General features: G+C 34.5%; 1 protein-coding gene across 1 annotated transcript in view; it reads left to right on the top strand.

The window, feature by feature from the left end:
- Positions 1-18,543, top strand: part of LOC125668564 (probable G-protein coupled receptor CG31760) — an 83,346-nt gene extending 64,803 nt beyond the window's left edge. Inside the window, exons 6-14 of the mRNA XM_048902845.2 lie at positions 73-273; positions 747-815; positions 3,420-3,529; positions 6,325-6,470; positions 6,725-6,793; positions 12,259-12,397; positions 15,018-15,129; positions 15,335-15,538; positions 16,228-18,543. Of these exons, the coding sequence (XP_048758802.2) occupies positions 73-273; positions 747-815; positions 3,420-3,529; positions 6,325-6,470; positions 6,725-6,793; positions 12,259-12,397; positions 15,018-15,129; positions 15,335-15,538; positions 16,228-16,437 (1,260 nt within the window). The 3' untranslated portion in view covers positions 16,438-18,543. The remainder of the gene's footprint in view (positions 1-72; positions 274-746; positions 816-3,419; positions 3,530-6,324; positions 6,471-6,724; positions 6,794-12,258; positions 12,398-15,017; positions 15,130-15,334; positions 15,539-16,227) is intronic.
- The last annotated feature ends 2,674 nt before the right edge of the window (positions 18,544-21,217 follow it).

Here is a 21,217-nt window from a genome sequence, read left to right on the forward strand (position 1 = left end):
GCCACTTTTGAAGTTCGCCGTTGATATTCGATTAGATGTAAATTAAAACTTACTCTTAAATTGATTTTCAAGGGAGTTGAGAACAAATACGATGACCTGTTTGCTTACCAGTGCTTCATGTGCGAACCTGGATGTATAACCTGTGACGATCATAGTCCATGCGTGCTGACCCTTAATTGGGTTATGCGCAGCATCCTGTTGGCTATTTCTATTCTCATTCTCTGTGGCACCCCATTACTTGTTTGGTTCACGGTCCAGTACAGAGATGTCAAGGTAACAATAGGACCTTTTATCTTCTTTTTTTAATAGTATAATGAACTAAAATATAGTACAGTGTATGAATATGTAAAACATGATATGAATATCAAATACTAAACGTTGCTAAAAAAATTTTTTTACAAGTATTAACAATTTGATTTTATTCCTTTGAAATTCGTTGTAGACAATGTACATTATCGTGACTACTTTTCAACGTCATCATATATTTATAAATATATGATTTATTTATATGTAAATCTATTGATTTCAACTACATCAAACCATGTCAAATACGTGGATGTTTAAAATATTTATCATTTAAAGTGTCCCTTGTATATCACGACAGCAAAATCAGACAACAGACCCTTTTAATGTTATAAGCTGTATCGTCTTTGAGGAGGCATAATTCTTCATGGTATAACTACTCAAAAAGCTCATGTATCAAATATGTCTTACCATGTACAATGTGTCACATGCTTTCACTGTAGGTTTTAAAAGCTGCAAGTCCAGTCTTGATGCGCATTATTCTTCTTGGTGCATTCTTCCTATATTGTCCGGTATGTAAACATTGTAAATTGTGAATCACGGGGTAACTAATATTCCTCTATGATCATGTGTTAACTGTATCTGAATTGTTAGTTGATGATTCATTTCCTTTCAGTAATAATGGCTGGTTATGGTCATAGTTTGAATGAAGTATACAAAGAACCATATATATGACGAGGGCTGTATTTGTTTACTAAAATCGACATTCTGCATTTGTTTCAAATCTCAATGCATTCTGTGGAAGAATCTCGATGCAATTCAGTTCTTCTCAGTTTGATCAATATGATGTAGAATCAAAATTCTGAAATGATGAATCAACGTGACGTTTTGCCGCTACTTCCGGTATTTTGATATACCGTGGTAAGATGAATATTTTCAATGTGTTTTTCTTCTACAAGAAATTCGAGCACAAGCTTGTTATACATCCATTTATCTTTAAAGTATACACGTGTAAGAGAAAACTTTCGTTTGTCCAAAGCTGCGCTCAATATTTTCTGAGAGAAAAACGTTCACACAAAAAAAACCCACCAAAAACCAAACATTTAAACAAACCTACTAGTAGATTAAAGTGTCTCACTTTATTTAGATGTTATGCACTTTCAAATGACTATAAATATCCAAGAGGAAATATGTAAACTATATCTTAATGTGATCTCTTTCATAAAACAAGACAATCTAATTAAAATTAGATGTTGGATCCGCTCGCATACTCGCTACACAAACATCCCATAGAGGGTCACGTCAGAGGTCAAATTCGGTATCACTCTAGACTTATCGGCTTCAACAAACATTCAATGATTTTGCCAGCGGTGATTTCATTGGTCAATCGAATTTGACCTCTGACGTGACCCTCTACGGGATGTTGTTAGATGTTTGTGTAGCGAGTATGCAAGCGGATCTAACATCTAATTTCAATTAGATTGAAAACAAGAGAACATTTCAAAACTCTTCCTTTACAACTTTTGAAACGGGGCCTCAGAAAGACTATTAACATACATAGTCCTTTAATACCTTGGTGTTTATGAATTTTTGTCATAAGAAAAGATATAGTGCATTGCACATCTTTGGGTTATGATAAAACTAATGTTATAAAATTATCAACATTTTGAGGTCAAGAATAGGATAAATTTAGCTCCACCGAGCCCGGAGGGCGCTGAAAATATGGTACTTCGAGGGTAACTAAAACATCGTCTTAGCCAGGAAATTGTCAATAATTACTTAATTGTGTGTTGAATAATTTAAAATGTGAAACCAGCAACTAGATCTCACGAAACCATTTGCTTGGACATCTTTGTTTACAGCTAAAGTGTAAGATCTAATCGAAGATGATATAGAGACGCAAGTTTTAACCAATCGTATCAACTTTAGAATATATTTGGTCCGATATTGGAAAAATCAAATGTTATATTCGCCTCGACAGCATGTTGAAGTGAATATAACATTTTATTTATCTTATCGCAAATTCTATGGTCGTAATAAGGATCTAGTTTGCTAATACAACCTGTCGGTGGGTCAAATGCTATCTGACGTGTTTCATTCCAATTGTTAGGCCGTTCTTTACACACTGATTTTGACTACAGATTGCTCCGTTTATCTGATCAAAATACAGGACTCGCGACGGGTGTGACCGGTCAACAGGGGATGCTTACTCCTCCTAAACACCTGGTCCTAACTCTGGTATATCTAGGACTCCGTGTTTACGCAACTCTTAATTTTGTATACCTTATTGGAGTTATGAGAATAGTCACTGTTCGTTATCTTCATCTTTTCATTTTTCCTAATTTGTTAGATTTCAGCCAAATAGATATATCGGAATCATTCATTCATATGATAATGGTTGTTATAAGACTTGTTGATCGATGCATAGGACAAGTACCGAATGCCATTTTATATTACCTTTAGAGTTTTATTTTAAAAATTAGAATTGTATTCCATTGAGTGATATGACAGTTTTACTTTAAAATTAACTAAACTGATCGCGGTAGGCAAGTGGTTAGGGAGCTCACTTCGCAGATGGGAGGCCTGCGGTTGACGCTGTGTAAAGCCTAAAACGTTTAACATAGGCACATGTAGTTGTTCTTCCTGTACCAAACACCCGGCATTAAAGGTGAAAGTCACGGGTCTTTCGGATCGGAGGTCACGTGTCACGGTAGGCCTTGGCACGATAAAGAACCCTCACTGCTACGGTCGTAAGATGTCATTCATAGATCAAACTCTGTGGCACTTCATCAAAAACTGTTAGCATCTCTACACGAGTGAAAAATTCTGAAATGGGACGTGCAGCAGAAACAGACAAAACTAAATCGCAAAGGAGTCCATGCACTCGCATAGTGAATATAATGTTCAAGCCATGACAACTTTAATTTTCAAGGGCATAAAAGTGTGTGGTAAATATGAATTTGTAAATAGTCAGATTTTGTGTACTTCTTAGTCACTGGAATTCGTCTTGTTCAACCACGAACACAGCGAAGAATGAAGAAATCACTGTCTATGATTTTTTTTAAATAATGAACTGAATGCAATTAGTCTTCAACATGCCTAAAATGTCTCAAAGCCTTGAGCCAGTTTCTATATTTTGTGCTCTACATGAAATATTAAAGTCAATCATTTTTCAGTTAATTGTAGGATACTTCGAGGCAAGTGTCGTCACGTGCATCCTTCGATTCTGGTTTCGAGAAATAGGATTCTCGATCTCCTACGGAGCACTATTATTAAAAACATGGAGGTAACCGTCTATTTTCTCTCCAAATGAAGCTCTCAAAAATCTGTTCAAATAACTTTTTCCTGATGTCTTCCTGGATAGATAAAGACAGCTTTTAGGTGTAATTACTACTTGAAGAAAGGAAATTGACAGTGAATTTGGTACATGTATGGCACCACTTTGATATTCTGCTGTCTGCTTAAGTCAAATTATTGAAACCAACAAAATCACTTGCATTATAATTGTAACTTGTACACCCTCTATGTCAGCACACAAAATTACCCACATACAATGTACTACAAAAGAAATTGTGATTGAAGAGTCTTTGAAAGCCGATAATTCAAACTGCAAAGTGTGATTTACATTTACTAGAATTCCTAAAACAAGCATCACTTCGCATTCACGAGAAACGTGCATCAATTTCATTTTGTATATGCCACAAGCTATTCCAATTCACAAGGAAGGCATGTCATCCACACGGAATTTATCTAAGCAACACAATTTTGTGATTGTTCGTTACACATTATCTGATCTAAATGTCTGCCTGATCACTGTAGTCTATTAGCTAGAGCGCTCACTTCGCAACCGGGAAACTTCGGGTTCGAGCCCGGCACAACATCAAACCCAAAACGTTGAACACGTGCATTGACTGTTCTTTCGTCAAACACCCGACATAAGAAGTAAAGGTCACGGTCATTTGGACATGACCTAGGAAACCGAGGTCCCGTTTTTTGGTGCTGGCATGCTAAAAAAAAACTCACTGCTGTATTTCGGATATGACCTAGGAAAGCGAAGTCCCATTTTATGCGCTGGCATGGTAAAAGCCTCACTGCATGACCTAGGAAACCGAGGTCCCGTTTTACGGCGCTGGCATGCTAAAAACCTCACTGCATGACCTAGGAAATAGAGGTCCCATTTTACGCGCTGGCATGCTAAAAACCTCACTGCTACAGTTTTGAGCACCATGCAGGGGTCAATAGTTGTGGCATCTCACCTACTGTTACTGACGTCCCAATATGAAAGATGAATTATGGGATGGGAAGGTAAAACACCACCCACCCACCCCCAGAGAAAACAAATTAATTCCTTTTTATTACAATGTTCTGACCGAGTTGGAAAGAAAATGGACATGCAGACATGATAGTTCCTTTGTAACGCCTAAATCTTTTCTGCAGGAGTTATTGCTGTCAGCTTAGTTTGTTTGCAATATATTCAGGAATGAAGCAGATTCTATAAAATCCATTGTTTTTCTTCTTCACTAGATTAATCTAGACTGAACTTTTGACCCAGGGGTCAGGCATTTCAGTTTCGGTAGATGTCCCCAACCCATTATACTAAGTAACTAAGCAGACAATATCTATGCTAAGTTCGGTTGGTGTCCAGAAATTTAGAAGAAATACTATATATTCTCTATATGAATCATAGAGCCTCCTCCTAATATCAAGGTTCCTGACCCCAGGGGCATTCAAAGTTAAGGCTTCGCTTCGCATTGTTACTACATGTATGTGTCAAGTCTAACATTCAAAGTAAAGGCTTCGCTTCGCATTGTTACTACATGTATGTGTCAAGTCTAACATTTAAGTAAAGGCTTCGCTTCGCATTGTTACTACATGTATGTGTCAAGTCTAACATTTAAGGTTTAATAAGACTATTAAAAAGGAAGTAATACATTTTCACCATATGGACCCACTATAAGTGTTCCGACCTATAATCCTCAACACAGAGGGACCATGAATATCTTAATTTATATATACATATTATATATATATATATATATATATATATGTCCCCTCATTGCTACATATCCAATTTGGCTGTTTGGGAATAAAAAAGGTAATTTTGAAAGAAATAACACATTTGCGCTATATAGGCCAGCGAACCCCATCCTGGTACCAAGACCCAAGAGCCATGAATCTCACAAGTTTGGTAGAGGCTTCTTTCCTTATCAATAAAAATGTTTCCTCTGTTTGTTATTTGATGTCCAAGAGTCAAGAAAAAGAGTTTGAAAGAAAAAAATATACTATCCTGCCTTAACACCAGATCCCCTGACCCAGGGGCCATGAATTTCCCAAACTTCTCTTTCATTATTACTATGTACTTAGTTTGTTTATTTGATGTCCAGGAGTTTTCACTATGTAAACAAAAAAGCCTAAACTAGCACCCAGGGGCCATGGTTTTCACAAATTGGGTAAAGGCGTCCTTATTAATTATGTCAATAACATAGTTTGTCTGCTATGTTCCTGGGTAAAGAAGACGTTTTTAGATGACAGATTTCGAACTTAACCCTGAAGCCAGTGACCATGAATTTCACAATATTTATCTTCCCCACAAAGATGTCCCATACCAAATCTGATGAAAAATGGCCACGCACTTTTAGAGGATAAGATGATTATGTTCAAATGTTAACAGATGACATCCACGAGTGACTCAGGTGGCCTAAAATGATATTGTGTTGTGCAACTCATTAAAACGAAATTCAATCCGCAAATACGTGTTCAATAGTACATCGGTGACAACACGTGTACAAGGCATTCTGGTATTTATCGTACGCACATTCATTCATAATTCATGTAAAATGAAAAGGGTTCATGGAGAATACAAATAGAGTTTATTCACTGCTGCATACATATTTTCCTTCTGGTTATCAAACCTTACTCTTTATAATCCAAATAGATTTTCCCGTTTTAAATGCACAAGTACATTTAATATTTTGTATTTGTAAAACAATGAATATTCACATACACCCTTAATGTAGGATATAAAAGTCGTTGTGATGTTTTGATCTTCAGATTTGCATCCTTTCAAATTATTTGTTGTAGAATATCAGTTGTGTTCAGAGTACGATCTGCCCAAAGAGTGAAAATTTCCGATGGTGACCTGATCAAAAGACTGCTGTTAATCACTGTCGTGTGTGCTGCATATTTAACTGCCAGAACCATTGCAGGAACGCCGAGGGTAGTAGAAGGTAGTGTTAATGTCTGAATATCTGTATACTGATCGTATCAAGGAGACTATTAGTTCGTAAAGCATACACAATTTATCGTGTAATAGCTCAGAAAAGAAAAAAAAATGTTGATCTATATTAAAATTTCAATGTTTTGGGGGGTAGAATGAGTAATTTTACGTGAAACGTAAATTTGAATAATCACTAAAGCTGCCTTTCTTTTCATGAAATCGGCATTTGAATAAACATTAGCATATGCCTTTGATTTTCTGCAGGAAAGCATGTTAATGGCTTGAAAACATATCAATGCTCCTCTGATTGGTGGGACCATTCCGCTGCCATCGGTAAGCAGAGTCTACTTTAAAATCATGTTGATGAAACTACGACTCACTGGTTTATAATGGAATGTACACTGTGTGCTGCAGATTCGTAGTCACTGCACTTTAAACAAAAGAAAGGTTTTGTAACGTTTAATGGTGTCTCGTCGAAATTCCTCGGTTTCGTAAGTGTTTTGAGGTTTATGTGATGTAATGATTACGTGAGCATGGAAATGAACATGCCGGAAAATTCCATTCTGTTAAATTTACTTGCACTCAACATGTCAATTTTATCCAAAATCCCATTTCAATGCTTTTTGGGGATTAAAGGAAAGTAAGATTTACTGTTAACGTCAAACTGTCGACCGGTTAAAGCATGTTTGCAAATGGATTTAATCGTTGTGATTCGCATCTGAGCTAAAAATATCCTATTCCACCTCAAGTTTTAACATAACATGCAACAGCATTTTTTTTTATTGCCATCTCACCACATATTTGAATCGATTTTACCTGAACTAGATCGACTAAAAAAATGTAGTGTGTAGCTTAATAGAGTGTATCATTTCATTTATTACATATCGAAAGTTCAAATAGAATTACAATCAACTGCGTGCACATTATTTTAATTTACATGCTTTTTATTTTTAAAAACACCTTTTACATAACTTTTAATAATATTTGCCTCAGAGAACAATTTAAGGTATCTGATGTACAATTGACGAAAAAATTATGCCTGGTAAGGTATATATTTCATATCATCATTAGATAGGTATGGGTGTGTAGTTTCTAAAAATAGCATTTTTTCCCGCCAAAACACTAAAGGGAGGTAACTCTAGCCATTTGAAAATAACATGGAAAAACGCATTTATTCTTTGAAGATGAGCAAAAAGTCAGCTTGAAATTAATATTTGGAAAAATATATTGAACTAGAATGATAGGCAAAATATTTCAGGCATAATATGAATATATGTTGTTTCATTTATTGCATTCATTTATAAAGTCAATTAGAAAAATTTACCCCCCCCCCCCCTTACAGACACACACAACCCCTCACACACATTTTTAAAAAGAAGAAAAGTCGAGATGTGTCAATTGTATTGTATGATTAATTTCATGATTTTCTGGTTCAGGATACACATGTACATATATGCACAAAATGAATACCAGTATTTGTGACAATTTGGTTACATGCACATGTAATAAACAAGTGGCCCACAGGCCTTAACGATCACCTAAGTACCATACCCCATACATATACCACGCAATTATTTTATCCACACACTTGTCTGAAAATAAAGATTTTCTAAAATTTGATTCAATATGATAATAAAATTATGAAATATAATACATTTTCACTCTACAGCCCTATTGGTAACATTAGCCTAGTCTATGTTTTCAAGAGGAAATGAAAAATGTTAGCCGACAACACATGGCGACGAACAAAGACCAACAACACTAGTTCATCTGAGAGTGACTAGGGTGACCTAAAAATTCTTGGTCAGCAGCATGCTTTGAACAGATAAAAAATGGCACAATTTAGGTATCTAATCATATAAAACATACTTTAAAATAATTCCAATGTTATTTATTACAATTGTTTTGATTGGACAAAAATAAAGCTGAACAAGAGTTTACACATCAATAAATCCGAAAACGCAATGTATTCATACACACCTGAAAACAAATAACATAGTGCGGAGAAACTATTCAAATTTTTGCAATTGTTAATAAAGTGAATGAACTGGAATTATAAGAATCAAACATTCTTTTTGAAGAATTTATCGATGTGTAAACTCCGGACATTTTACTGACAAACTTAACATAACAGTGCTCCGAGTCCATGACACATCATGCACTGTACAAGTTTGTATAAAGTAACTTCTAAGTAATAGAAGACAACATTTCTATTGTGAAAAAAACTGACATAATTTAGGTACTACATAATCCAAAACCTTACAGTCACTCGTAACTCGTGGTTTACCACGAGAGGTTTAGGCACAAAAAAATATTGCGCAGACCATCTTCACCAGAACGCTTATGTATTAGTTTCAGATGATGCAATTCAAATTGGTGTACGCGTTTTGCTTTTAGAAATAAAGTAACAAACTGAATTTTGATGATTTTACTTATATGACTAATGTATACGTGTAATGTGTGATATATCTTATATCCTGAAACAAAGTTTTATATGAATCTCTACAGGTCATGAAATCATTTACATGTACATAAATTGGATGTATGTACATGTACACGTACACCACTTACGCCGGTCTAAGTAGATTCAATCTCAATAAGGAACTAATAGATGCCGCCCCAATAATTTTGAAAAAGGAGAGAGGATGAGGGGAAAATGACAAATTCATGACGGTCGGTGAAATAAAACAAATTATTTGCAGCTGATCTTTGAAGCTTGCGTCAATATCTGTGCAACATTGTAGCAGCAAAAACAACTGCGATATCTGTGGTCACTGAAGCAGCATAATGTGAACTTTTCATTCTTACACGAGCGTACCATGTATTTGTTGATGATAATTTGGAACCTATTCTAACCGGGATCCTCACAAAAGAAATATTATCATGATGCTCGTGGAAATCTGAATTGGTTTGACCTCCCCCTTTTCGCAATTGTCTCGCCCACTTTCTGATGCCCCGCAATTCCATATGTTGAACATTTGGATCATAGTAAAACTTTTACATACATAAATAGTCAATGTACACTGAATGCCTCACGGACATGTACAGTGTACAATGTAATTGACACGCCCTCATCCACCAAAATGTTGTTTTTTCTCCAACCGATTTTTTTCTAAAGCTATAATCATCTTTATCTCCCTCCTTTAAAAAACACACCACAAAATCTCAACTTAAGATTTGACTGATAAGAAGAGAAGAACACCCAGGAAGGAATTGATATCGGATATTCATATCTCGTATCGCCATGCAAAAATCAAATGGATATCGTTAAAATATCACATTTCGGAAAACGGAAGCGAGTTTCCGCATTTGCATTTGATTGTGACGTAGGCTGAGTATAGGTCTACTTTAAGATTTGACTGATAAGAACACCCAGGAAGGAATTGATATCGGATATTCATATCTCGTATCACCATGCAAAAATCAAATGGATATCGTTAAAATATCACATTTCGGAAAACGGAAGCGTGGTTTTGCATTTGATTGTGACGTAGGCCGAGTATAGGTCTACTTTAAATGAACATAACTGCCCTAAGTGAAGAAATATGTAATTTAAGCACAAAAAATTTCACTTTATTTGGATACCCACTTCCGCCCTTATATATATATATATATATATATCTGCTATGAATAGAATAGATTAATAAAGGTAATTAGTTATCATGTATCATCTGAATTGACGTAAACCCTTTCAAGATGGACAAGATAGACTTGGGATAAACAAATTCGTATGTAAATGTACAGAGTGTGCATGTATAGTCCTAATTAAAAATCATACTTAAAAGTTTTATCTGTGTAAAATGATATTCAATATATAGCATTGTATAATTCATGATCAAATTCATTTCTTGTTGAACAAATTAATTTTGTTTAATATCAAATGAAAGCAGATGAAACTATTTTCAGTATTACATTTCCCCAGAGGCAGTGGTGATTCTTAAGAGACAGCCATTATAAACCCAGTGATCTTCATTTCATTTTTTCAATATCAACTTTGTCCCATTACCTATATATACGCGAATAAACGCGTATATTTCACGTTATAACGCGAAATATTCTTTATGAATATAGTTATGTAAAACAGGAACCCGTGATCAGTACAATGAACGAAGACTGCATTTATAAGTAACCTTAAAGTAAAGAACTATATACACACTAACACTCCTACAGTTTATACACGCATATTTCAGAATGTTTGGCAAATATGCTATTATGATTTCATTGAATGCAAAGTCGAATTCATAAATGTCACAGAATTTTAAAGAAATATTGAAATACTATTATCTGAATTTATGTTATGTTATTTTGTAAACATTGCTTAATCGGCATTTTCTTTTGATTCATTTGAAAAGCATAAAAACCTGTCAGAATGTCTCTAAAAAGCACTTAATGACCTAAGTCATTTTCGTCCGATAATAGATGAATCCACACTTTTCAAAGGTTATGTCCCTTGACTGTCATCTTTTGGGAAACCCTGTATAATTCTCACTGCAATCTTTGTAACATACTGTCTCGTAACTTTGTCATTTGAAATGCGTTTGGTTTGATTTGATGTAGAAAAAAACTCTCCTAAGTAACAATTAAAAAACACAAAATATGTTCCAAAATTCAAGTACACGGAAACACAGGTCAATAAAATGATCTTCTTAGTACATATATCAAGACATATGCAAATACAAAATTACAAAGTACAGCGGGACAAGATTATTTTTATTTTTCTTCATTGTAATGAACAAATTATTTCATGCTCTTTTTTAATATTGTGCACATTTAATCGATAAATTGGGATTTATGCCATCGTTTTGTGTTTATAAGCAAAATCTACTCTTGATAACGTTATAATGTGTAATTTTCGCATCATGACGCGGAAGTTACGCGTTTATTCGCAAAAGTGATGCGTTTGTTCTCGAAAGTTTCGCGTTAAAACGCAAAAAAAATATATTCTTTTCAGTTACGAAAATGAGTTCAATGGGCTTTTGTAAACATGGAACGTTGATTTTTCAATCTTTGAACAAGACCTTGTATTTCATATCGACAGATCACAGAGAGCATTCGTGTGTATTGCTTGCAAATGTCTTTTTCAATAGAGTAGACAACAGCTGAAGGAAATACATTTACCAAAAAAAAAAACCAACCAAGTGTAGAATGGGGGAAGACACACTTGGTTTTCCTGAAAAATTAAAAAGCTAAGAAACACGATTTTGAGGTTGAAATGGCTACCAACTCGCACTGGTTATGTAACTCATATTTTCTACTTTAACACTGTAAAGAATGCCCTCATTAATAGAGTAAATTTTTTCAGTGATTATTATTTTCCAGAGGACAAAAACGTCATCGAATTTCTAGGAATGTCACATCCTTGAAGACATTTGACGATGTCGTTGACTAAATCACACGTACTAAATTGCCTTGAGTGAGCACATTTGAGTGAAGACATTTGACGATGTCGTTGACTAAATCACACGTACTAAATTGCCTTGAGTGAACACATTAAGATTAGATGGGAATGGAAACTCATAACTATGCTTACGTGATTTCATGGTCAGAAAAATCGTTACGATGGTTAAGATAGTTTTTGCATTTCTTGCACAGGAACTAGGGTACTGGATGACTTTTAAAAATCCCAATAATAGTGATGTCAATTACTGACAATTTATCTTCTCTTATGTTTTTTTGATAATAGTTGTAATAAGGAATTAATTCTTAACCTTTATTTCATATTAAACTTCTAGTACATTATCCTTACCATCTTAGAAGCAATTAAGATTAATTAAGGATCCTTTGCTATTATCTTGCAGCGGAGTTACTTTTTCTTTTATGGGGTGTTCGATTGTGCATCGTAGTAAGGAAGGCTCCATCGGAGTTCAACGAGAGCAGATTTATCAGCTGGGCTATATACAACGAGACCCTCCTCTCGTTATTCCTCAATGTTTCAATGTAAGTGTATGGTAGTAGTATTTCAGTTTACATGATTATGTTCTGTAGTCAGGAATTAACTTTATTATATAACACAGAAGTCTGGATGATGCAGACTAGGGAATGGGCTGCTGCTGTGTGCTATGCTTAGAATAGCACGTACGTTACCACTCTGATAACGAAGCAAGAGGCACATGAGCCTGAACGGTCATCCGACTGCCCAGTATCACTCAACGAAAGTTGTAAGTTGTTAGTGCAATGAATACATCTTTCACTCTGAGAACGGAAACATCTTCAGTTGTTGGTTTTTTTTATATATATATAATTTACAGTTTTACACCCAATTTTGGAGTCAAGAAAAATATATTTAAGAAAACCATGTTTTTCACAATATAAGACATAGAGCCTTGTTCAAGCACCAAAACCAGAGACCGTGAATTTCACAATATCACTCTGTACTCAGATTGTTGATGTACAGGGCGTGAATTTCACAATATCACTCTGTACTCAGATTGTTGATGTACAGGGCGTGAATTTCACAATATCACTGTACTCAGATTGTTGATGTACAGGGGTCTGGAAACTCGTCTCAGCACCTTTACTCCTGAACCTGAGACTTACAATTTTGGAAGAGACACCCTTCCTTGTCATAACTACTACAATCTAGAATATACATGCAAGAATTAAATAGGTTACATGAAGAATATGTTTTGGTTCCAGTTGACAAAGCTTGTAACAACATTGTCTTTTTTATAAGGCTCGTTATTACAACTGTATTTTAAACGAACTTGGCGTTAATTCCACATTTGGTAATCGTACTTATGTTCCAACTGCCCTTTCAAAAGATGAAATTCTTCAAAATCATGCTTCAGTTTTAGATACATTTAGTTTCCCAGTCAATGGGATGGATGAATATGAGTTACCGTACCTATACTGGATTCCTAAACTTCACAAAAAACCTTACAAAGAAAGAAAAATTGCTGGATCGAGTAAATGTTCTACCAAGCCCTATCTTTGCTCTTCTCGAAAATATTAGCAGCTATGAAGGAGAAACTTCAAACGTACTGTGTGACTACATATGCCAGAAATGGTGTAAATCAATAAAAAATTCTAAAGAAATTTTAATTAATTTGAAATCGCAAAACTTTTCTCAAATCAACAAAATCAAAATTCATGACTTTTCAACACTTTACACGACCATCCCTCGTGATAAATCAAAAACTAAATTTTTTGACATCATAAACAGTTGCTTCTTCAGCAAAAATGGAAAAAGTGAATATTCATATCTCGTGATCAGTCACCCAAAAAATACTTTGTTAAACACCACTCTATAATTCCACGCGCAAGTACTCTTAAGTTGAAATAAGGAATATGCTGGTGTTCCTCATTGACAATAGCTTCGCAGTCTTTGGTGATGAGGTCTTCCAACAGTCTGTTGGAAATCCCATGGGCACGAATCGTGTTCCTTTGTTGGCTGACCTTTTTTATATATTATTATGAAGTAGAGTTTCTTCAAAAGCTTTCACACGAGAAGAAAAATTATCTTGCTGTGGCCTTCAACTCGACATTTACATATATCGACGACGTTTTATCTGTTAACAATAATCATTTTCATTCATATGTCGATTCGATATATCCCTGTGAACTCGAAGTAAAAGAAACCGCAGAGTCCTACATATCTGCTTCGTACTTAAATATTATATTGAAAATGGGTATTAACGGCAAATAAAGAACTCCACTTGATGATAAATGAGATTATTTCAGCTCCTCCATTATCAACTTCCCATATTTATGTAGCAATATTCCATTATCACCTGCATATGGTGTTTATACCTCTCAACTGATTCGATACGCAAGAGCTTGTTCTGCGTAGGATCAGTTGTTAAATCGAGAAAGGCTAATGACAAACAAGTTGATGTTAAAGGGGTTTCAACAATCTCGTTTATAGTCAACATTTCGCAAATTCTATTATCGTTATAATGATCTAGTTTGACAATACAACCTATCATTGGATCAAATGCTGTCTGGCGTATTTTATACTAATTTTATGCCGTTCTTGGCACACTGACTTTGACTATGGATTACTCCGTTTACATGATTAAGACATAGGGCTCATGGCAGGTGTGACCGGTCGACAGGGGATACTTACTCCTCCAAAACACCTGACCGCACCTCTTGTATGTCCAAGGGTCCGTGTTTGCCCAACTCTTTATTTCATATTCCTTATAGGAGTTATGCGATTGATCACTGTTCCTTATCTTCACCTTTCATGTAAACAGTTGTCCTGCTTCATGTACATGTAGATGTTCCAGGGTTTTGATTGCACCAATTTTGAGGTTTTTAATCCAGGGCGGAGGACCACGAAAATCACATTTGTTTTCTCTCCTTCGTCAAATGTTACATACCAATATTGGTAAACTATGTTCCTGTAGTATATGTATGTAAGAAAGGAAAACGTTTGAAGTTAACGCACAATATCGTAAAATTTGAATTGTTTACCCGATCGGGTGACTTAAAAATGTCTTCGAGGCTTTATAAAATTTATAAAAATATGAGAAATATATGCATATCATTTTTCTCACATTGTTGAAATATGATTTAAGAAACCCCATTAAATTGTCTCATTTATCACATATTACAGGATTTTTCTTCAAGATCCTTTCCCTGCCAACCCTGATTTGATGTATTTAGTCATCTTCATCCATACACAATTAACGACGACCGTCACTCTCGCGTTTTTGTTCGGAAGCAAGGTTAGACCGGAATCTAATGGACGTTTGGGTTATTAGCTGTTGTTATTATTATGCTAAAATACAGCGTAATCATTATTTTTATTCATAGGAGAGTATCATTTTTAAAAAACCTTTTCTTCATCAAAATAATCAAAGTTGATATCCATTTTGTTAATCGAAATAACCCTCTTCAATATGTAAAAGTATGTTTTACCTTTCTCCGTAGATGTATCTAGTGTATAAATATAGAGGAAAGGGTGAAAGTAATGGAACTCACAATACCATGCTGAATAAAGGTTCCAAACCCACATTTAACGCCAAGCAGTCTGTTAATATGGGCAGTGGCCATTCCAACAATGCCGGATGCTACAACTACACCGACAGACAAGAGGACACCGAGTGTGACAGCCTGTTGGAGAAAGACATCCAAGTAAAGTAGTCATTTAAACTGTCACAGACAAGGCGAACACTCCGTCGTCTTGTAACTACATTTGGCTCCCTATAAATTGTCAAAATGCTATTTGTCAGGAATAATTGTTATGAAACAATTATTTACTTTTGTGGAACTTGATATAAGAATCTATCAATCCACGATAGATGATATATTGACCGAGGAAAAGCAAAATATCATATTTCTCGGATTGATAAATTGTTATATTAACAAAAACAAGTCATGTATTAAATATTATAGGAATTTGTCGAAATGAATTGCAGTGAATACAGCAAATGACGTTAAATAATGCTGCTCACTTCACAACACAACCTATGTTTTGAATTTTTTCGACAATACACTGTATAACCGCATCAAATATTGCTCACATCATGTAAATTAATGATCCTTAGCTCAAAAGCACTAGCCAAGTGGACTGCACTCGTTGTTTTTTTAGCTCAAAGCAGGCAAATATATGTAGATTATACTGTACATGGATATTCCTCTTTTTAAATACATGTCATATAAACAGTTCATTTATAATCAGTATTCAATCATATGTATACGGACACGAGTTTGTACACATTGTATTAAACATTTGTTCCAGGAGGAATTTCGACGTCTGTACACTCAGATAGAAACACTAAAACAGCGAAATATGTACATATTGTATTAAACCTTTGTTCCAGGAGGAATTTAGACGTCTGTACACCCAGTTAGAAACACTAAAACAGCGAAATATGAAGATTGGAAACCGTCACTTACAACACAAACTTTCTGCCATGACGGAAGCAGCCCAGAAGGATTCTCCGAAACAATCTCCTTCCTCCTCCCCTCTGCTGAATGGCAAAAGAGTCATCATCAATCTGGACTTGTTTAAAGAATCATCTCCATTATGACGAAATCAATCTACGAATGGATACATTATGTATTTCTGTTTTTCTTCATGTAATTCCATTTCTTTTTCCAGGAATTTCATTAGCTGCTCGTTTCAATGATTTGTTTGAAATATGTTTTTCGATTGCCTTACATCATAAATATCTTCTTCCGTCATAAGAACGCAATATATGTTAATTTCTTAATACACCGGAATTAGCTTCGTTATACATGAATAATTAATGAGTTATGATGGTGTTTATGTATCAGTTGTGTCAAAGTCGAACATCATATCTTATATTCATTATTTAAAATCGTCGACTTTTTGAGAGAGTAAAAATTCAATATTGCACATTTCATATGAGAATTTGTCAGTATTCAAGCATGGTTTTATTCGTAGTATTCAATGTGTTGTAATTCATTGAACTGTTATTATACATACATTGTTTCTTGCCAATTAAATATTACTGACTTGCCATAATGACCAAAGTATCGTATGTCATGATCAAATGTTACATGAAAGGTGGAAAGATGTTTGTGTTTATGAAAGTTTCTCACTGAAGACTGTGTGAATGGGATTTTATTAAAAACAGAATTTGAACATGTCGTGGTGATTTCTTCTCCACTTAGTTATGAATATTGAGAGCACCTTGTGTGTGTGTGTGTATTTTGATGTCAAATTTTAATTTATGTTTACAAATCAAAACGGAAGTAGCAATAAAGTTGAATTAAAGCCGAATGATACATGCAACAAAATATTTTCAAAGTCTACTCTTTTAAAACGGGGAGACACTAGTGTTCTTCATTTCCTTAAATGTTTGACAAAGTACGTCTGATTCATGGAGCAAAGTCATGTCATGAAACTCGTTAATGACATTTTTGCCAAATTCGCAGCCTCGAATACAAATATGCTTCTGACAATTTAAAACATCCAATCACAGCAGTAATTATAAACGCAAGTGTACAGGGACGCAATTATTCTTTAGAGAGCTGAAGTGACACTCATTGTGTTGGTAAAGTTTTTATAGATAACCACCCTTAGTCGCCATAAACTAATGATACACATCTTGTTCCTGTGCTGTTAGAAGTCCGATGTATATCCCTGTTTAGCAATATACAGAAGAGAAAAAAAACATCAGTTGCTTCATTTATTAACATGTAAATTCAACATCACCTTCAGCGCATTAACACATATGTAAAAAAAAAAATTAAAAAAAAACAACCCCAAAACGTACATGTACTTTAAAAACACGCATTAGTTCGTACAATTTGCACAGCAAAACACATTAATAGTACTAAATATTGGGTGTGTATGAATTAAAGGTGTCTGCCACATCTGACTTTTTAAAAACAAAATCTCGTGAGGATATTGTTTCCGCTTACTTTCCAGTATCACACACACAGATTTAAGTCTTTATAACTATGTTTCAATCAAATATACTTGCAAAGAAAATAAACTCCCAATTACATAACCTTACAAGTTTTAAAACCTACATTCAGCCATATCAACCCTTTAGCTACAGAATATCTACATTTCCAAAGTTTTTACCTTCGACATCTTTACAAATTGAAATGGTAAACAATGTGCGTATGAATCTTGATAAATATAGTATCACTATTTTAACGGCTGGGAATATTCCGACAGGACGTAAAGTAAGATGTAAATATAAAACATGAATTTCATTTTTGAAATACATGAGGGATTTAACAGCAACATACTTTCCATGAAGTGCAAATATGCTAGAGTTAATCGTAGCAGTTCATGCTCTCATTATTTCAAAATCCTTACACTAGCTTGTAGTTAACATTCGAAATAAATTAAGGGACAACGGCTTCAGAGAACTCAGATATATAAAGTTTTCTATATCATACACAATACTCATTGTGTACTTAGTTTAGCTTATTCAAATTTGGGCACAGTCAGAGCTGATGAACTATTTGTATTACCATGACTGCACACTTCAACTATCACTGTGTTCAAGCCGGTAACCGTGGATATCAAACAATATTTACAGTTAAAAAGTTTCCTTACAAATTGTAATGATAAACATTTAAATAGACTTGTGATTAATGTTCAATTCACAATATATATATATATATATATATATATATATATATATAAACATATATATCAACGCTTGTAGATTGGAAGAAAGGTGAAGATAACGAAGTGATCAATCTCATAACTCTTATAAGCAATACAAAATAGAGAGTTGGACAAACAGACCCCTGGACACACCAGAGGAGTAAGAAGCATCCCCTGTCGAACGGTCACACCTGCCGTAAGCCCTCTATCTTGATCAGGTAAACGATAATCTCATAACTCCTATAAGCAATACAAGGTAGAGAGTTGGGTAAACACGGACCAATAAATGACCTTTTTGCACTTAATATACGGAAAAATTCATCATATTCAAAAGAATATAGTAGGGATATTACCAATTTTATGAATTGAACATTAATCACAAAGTCTTGCTAGATGGAACTAAAGAAAAAGGGGTTATAGATCAGAGTTTTAAATCTATAGCCAATATGCAGAATTTTCATACAAAATTCTTGATAATACGACAAAAGTTATACACAAGAAGGTGTTGTTTTTTTTTTCATAGAGTGGGTCAAGTCTCCATACTTTTATTTACAAAACATATAAAATCTGAACCTGTATTAACATATTCTACTCAGTTCACAATGGAGACTTGGCTCACTCCATATGAAAATCTTAATGTTATTCCTGGCTAATTCTCAAACCCGTTTTTAAAACGGAGAAAATTAGAATATTTTCTGTTCAATACTAATCGGTTCTTTTCTTTACGAGATATATTGTTTGAAATATTGTTCGAACCGTATCCGGCTCCAAGCGTTATGTAGCAGCCAAACAAAAAGCACAATGTTCTCAGAATTTTTCAAACACATCGCTTCCTCTTTTAGAAAAAAGTAACAGTAAGCCAATAATATGAGTATGTTTACATTTTGGTGTCAAATTCACCACCTCTGATCCACCAATAAAACATCAGATGTAAAACGATCACAAAATGGGTGTAACATGCTTTAATGTATATTACCCATGCTACTGTTAGTTGATGGATTGATTATATATTGTTTAACGTCCCCCTTGAGAATTTTCCACTCATATGGAGAGGTAACCATTGCCGGTGAAGGGCTACATAATGTAGACCTATGATCGGCGCTTATGGCCTTTAAGCAGGGAGAGATCTTTATCGTGCCACGCCTGCTTTGACACGGGGCCTCGGTTTTTGCGGTCTCATCCGAAGGACTGTCCCATTTAGTCGCCCCTTACGACAAGCAAGGGGTACTGAGGGGCTATTCTAATCCAGATCCCCCTGAATTTCTAGTAGTTAATGTATCCTGAATTTATAGATTTAATTCAAAGAAAGCCTTGCTTTGGTTTAGCGTAAAATTTCACAAATTTTTGAAATATAAATTATCAGGCATCTACCTTTTCAGCATTCATGTCAATCATATCTAGAATTCGAGATGGACAATCTGGTCAGACAATTCATTATAATTAGTGGGTTTGTAAATCTGTCTTAGAAATGCATTCAAGAAGTGAAAGTTGGTCGTAATAACCGTTTACAAATTCTCGAGAGGGACGTTAAACAATATACAATCAATCATACATGTACATCTGAAATAATAATGTAAAATTGAGGACATGATATCTTTAAAAATTGCATTTTAACCTCTACAAAAGGATTTGATACTTAGGATATGGTCATCTACTTGATAATTTGCGATCTTCATTAAAACGTTAACCTTGTTTGTTACGGTCATCACTCTACAAAACTTGGAGATCGTTTTGATTGTTTTTAAAATTTGTTTCAATACGAGTAAACAACAACGAATGACATCGAAATTACACCACTGCTTACTTATCATATATACACAATTGTTTGAAATCGTGTGTGTAAAATTCTTCCTACTCAGGTCAGCTGCCATTGTGATGCCGTAAAATATACCACGATCACGGCTTGTACACATTGTTCTATAGATATGATAAAGCTTAAATTGAAATTTTCAGATTTTAGAGCAACCATAAATAGCGGCCTTCTAAAAGGCGCCAAAATATGAATCCCGCTAAAATAAGTCCACGTACTGTGTTTCCTTATATACCATTGCTAGTGTACGTGTATTGAACCTACACATGCAATAATTCACTAGATCTGTTATTGTTAATATTCAAACATTTTTGAAAAAAACTACATAATTCTTAATGCACTGAGTTGTTTAATCAAAAACCAAAAAAAAAAAAAAAAAAAAAAAAAAATCATTACTCAAAACTGCATCATAATACATGTACACGTTCATATTGAAATAAACTAAAACACATGTCTAACCTAAAACAAAAGAAAACAAGATTACACACACACACAGTGGAAAATAGTGCACTGCATTATGGTTCCTGCGATGTGCTTGACTGCAATTATATATTTCAACAAAGTAATGTTGCCCCCCCCCCCCCCCCCCCCATATCATGATTGTATCCCCCCTCATCATGATTGTATTGACTATAATATGGAGCGGAATTCCACATTTTTATAAGTGTTTAAAACATGTACTACAGACTACATTATTAAAAAAATCATAACCATTCTACACCAGTATACAAGAACTTCTAAGTGCTCAACATACATGCATGTACATATATGAAATATTTTAACTAAAACAAAATTAATGTTACATAGTATATGTTTTTCACTGGATTTTATACACTATAACAAAAGTCAATAATACAAATTCATAAGAAATCTGCTGTGCACAAAAATGTGCAATATTCTATACAAT

This window comes from Ostrea edulis, chromosome 1 (assembly GCF_947568905.1).
Source record: "Ostrea edulis chromosome 1, xbOstEdul1.1, whole genome shotgun sequence".
Lineage (NCBI taxonomy): Eukaryota > Metazoa > Mollusca > Bivalvia > Ostreida > Ostreidae > Ostrea > Ostrea edulis.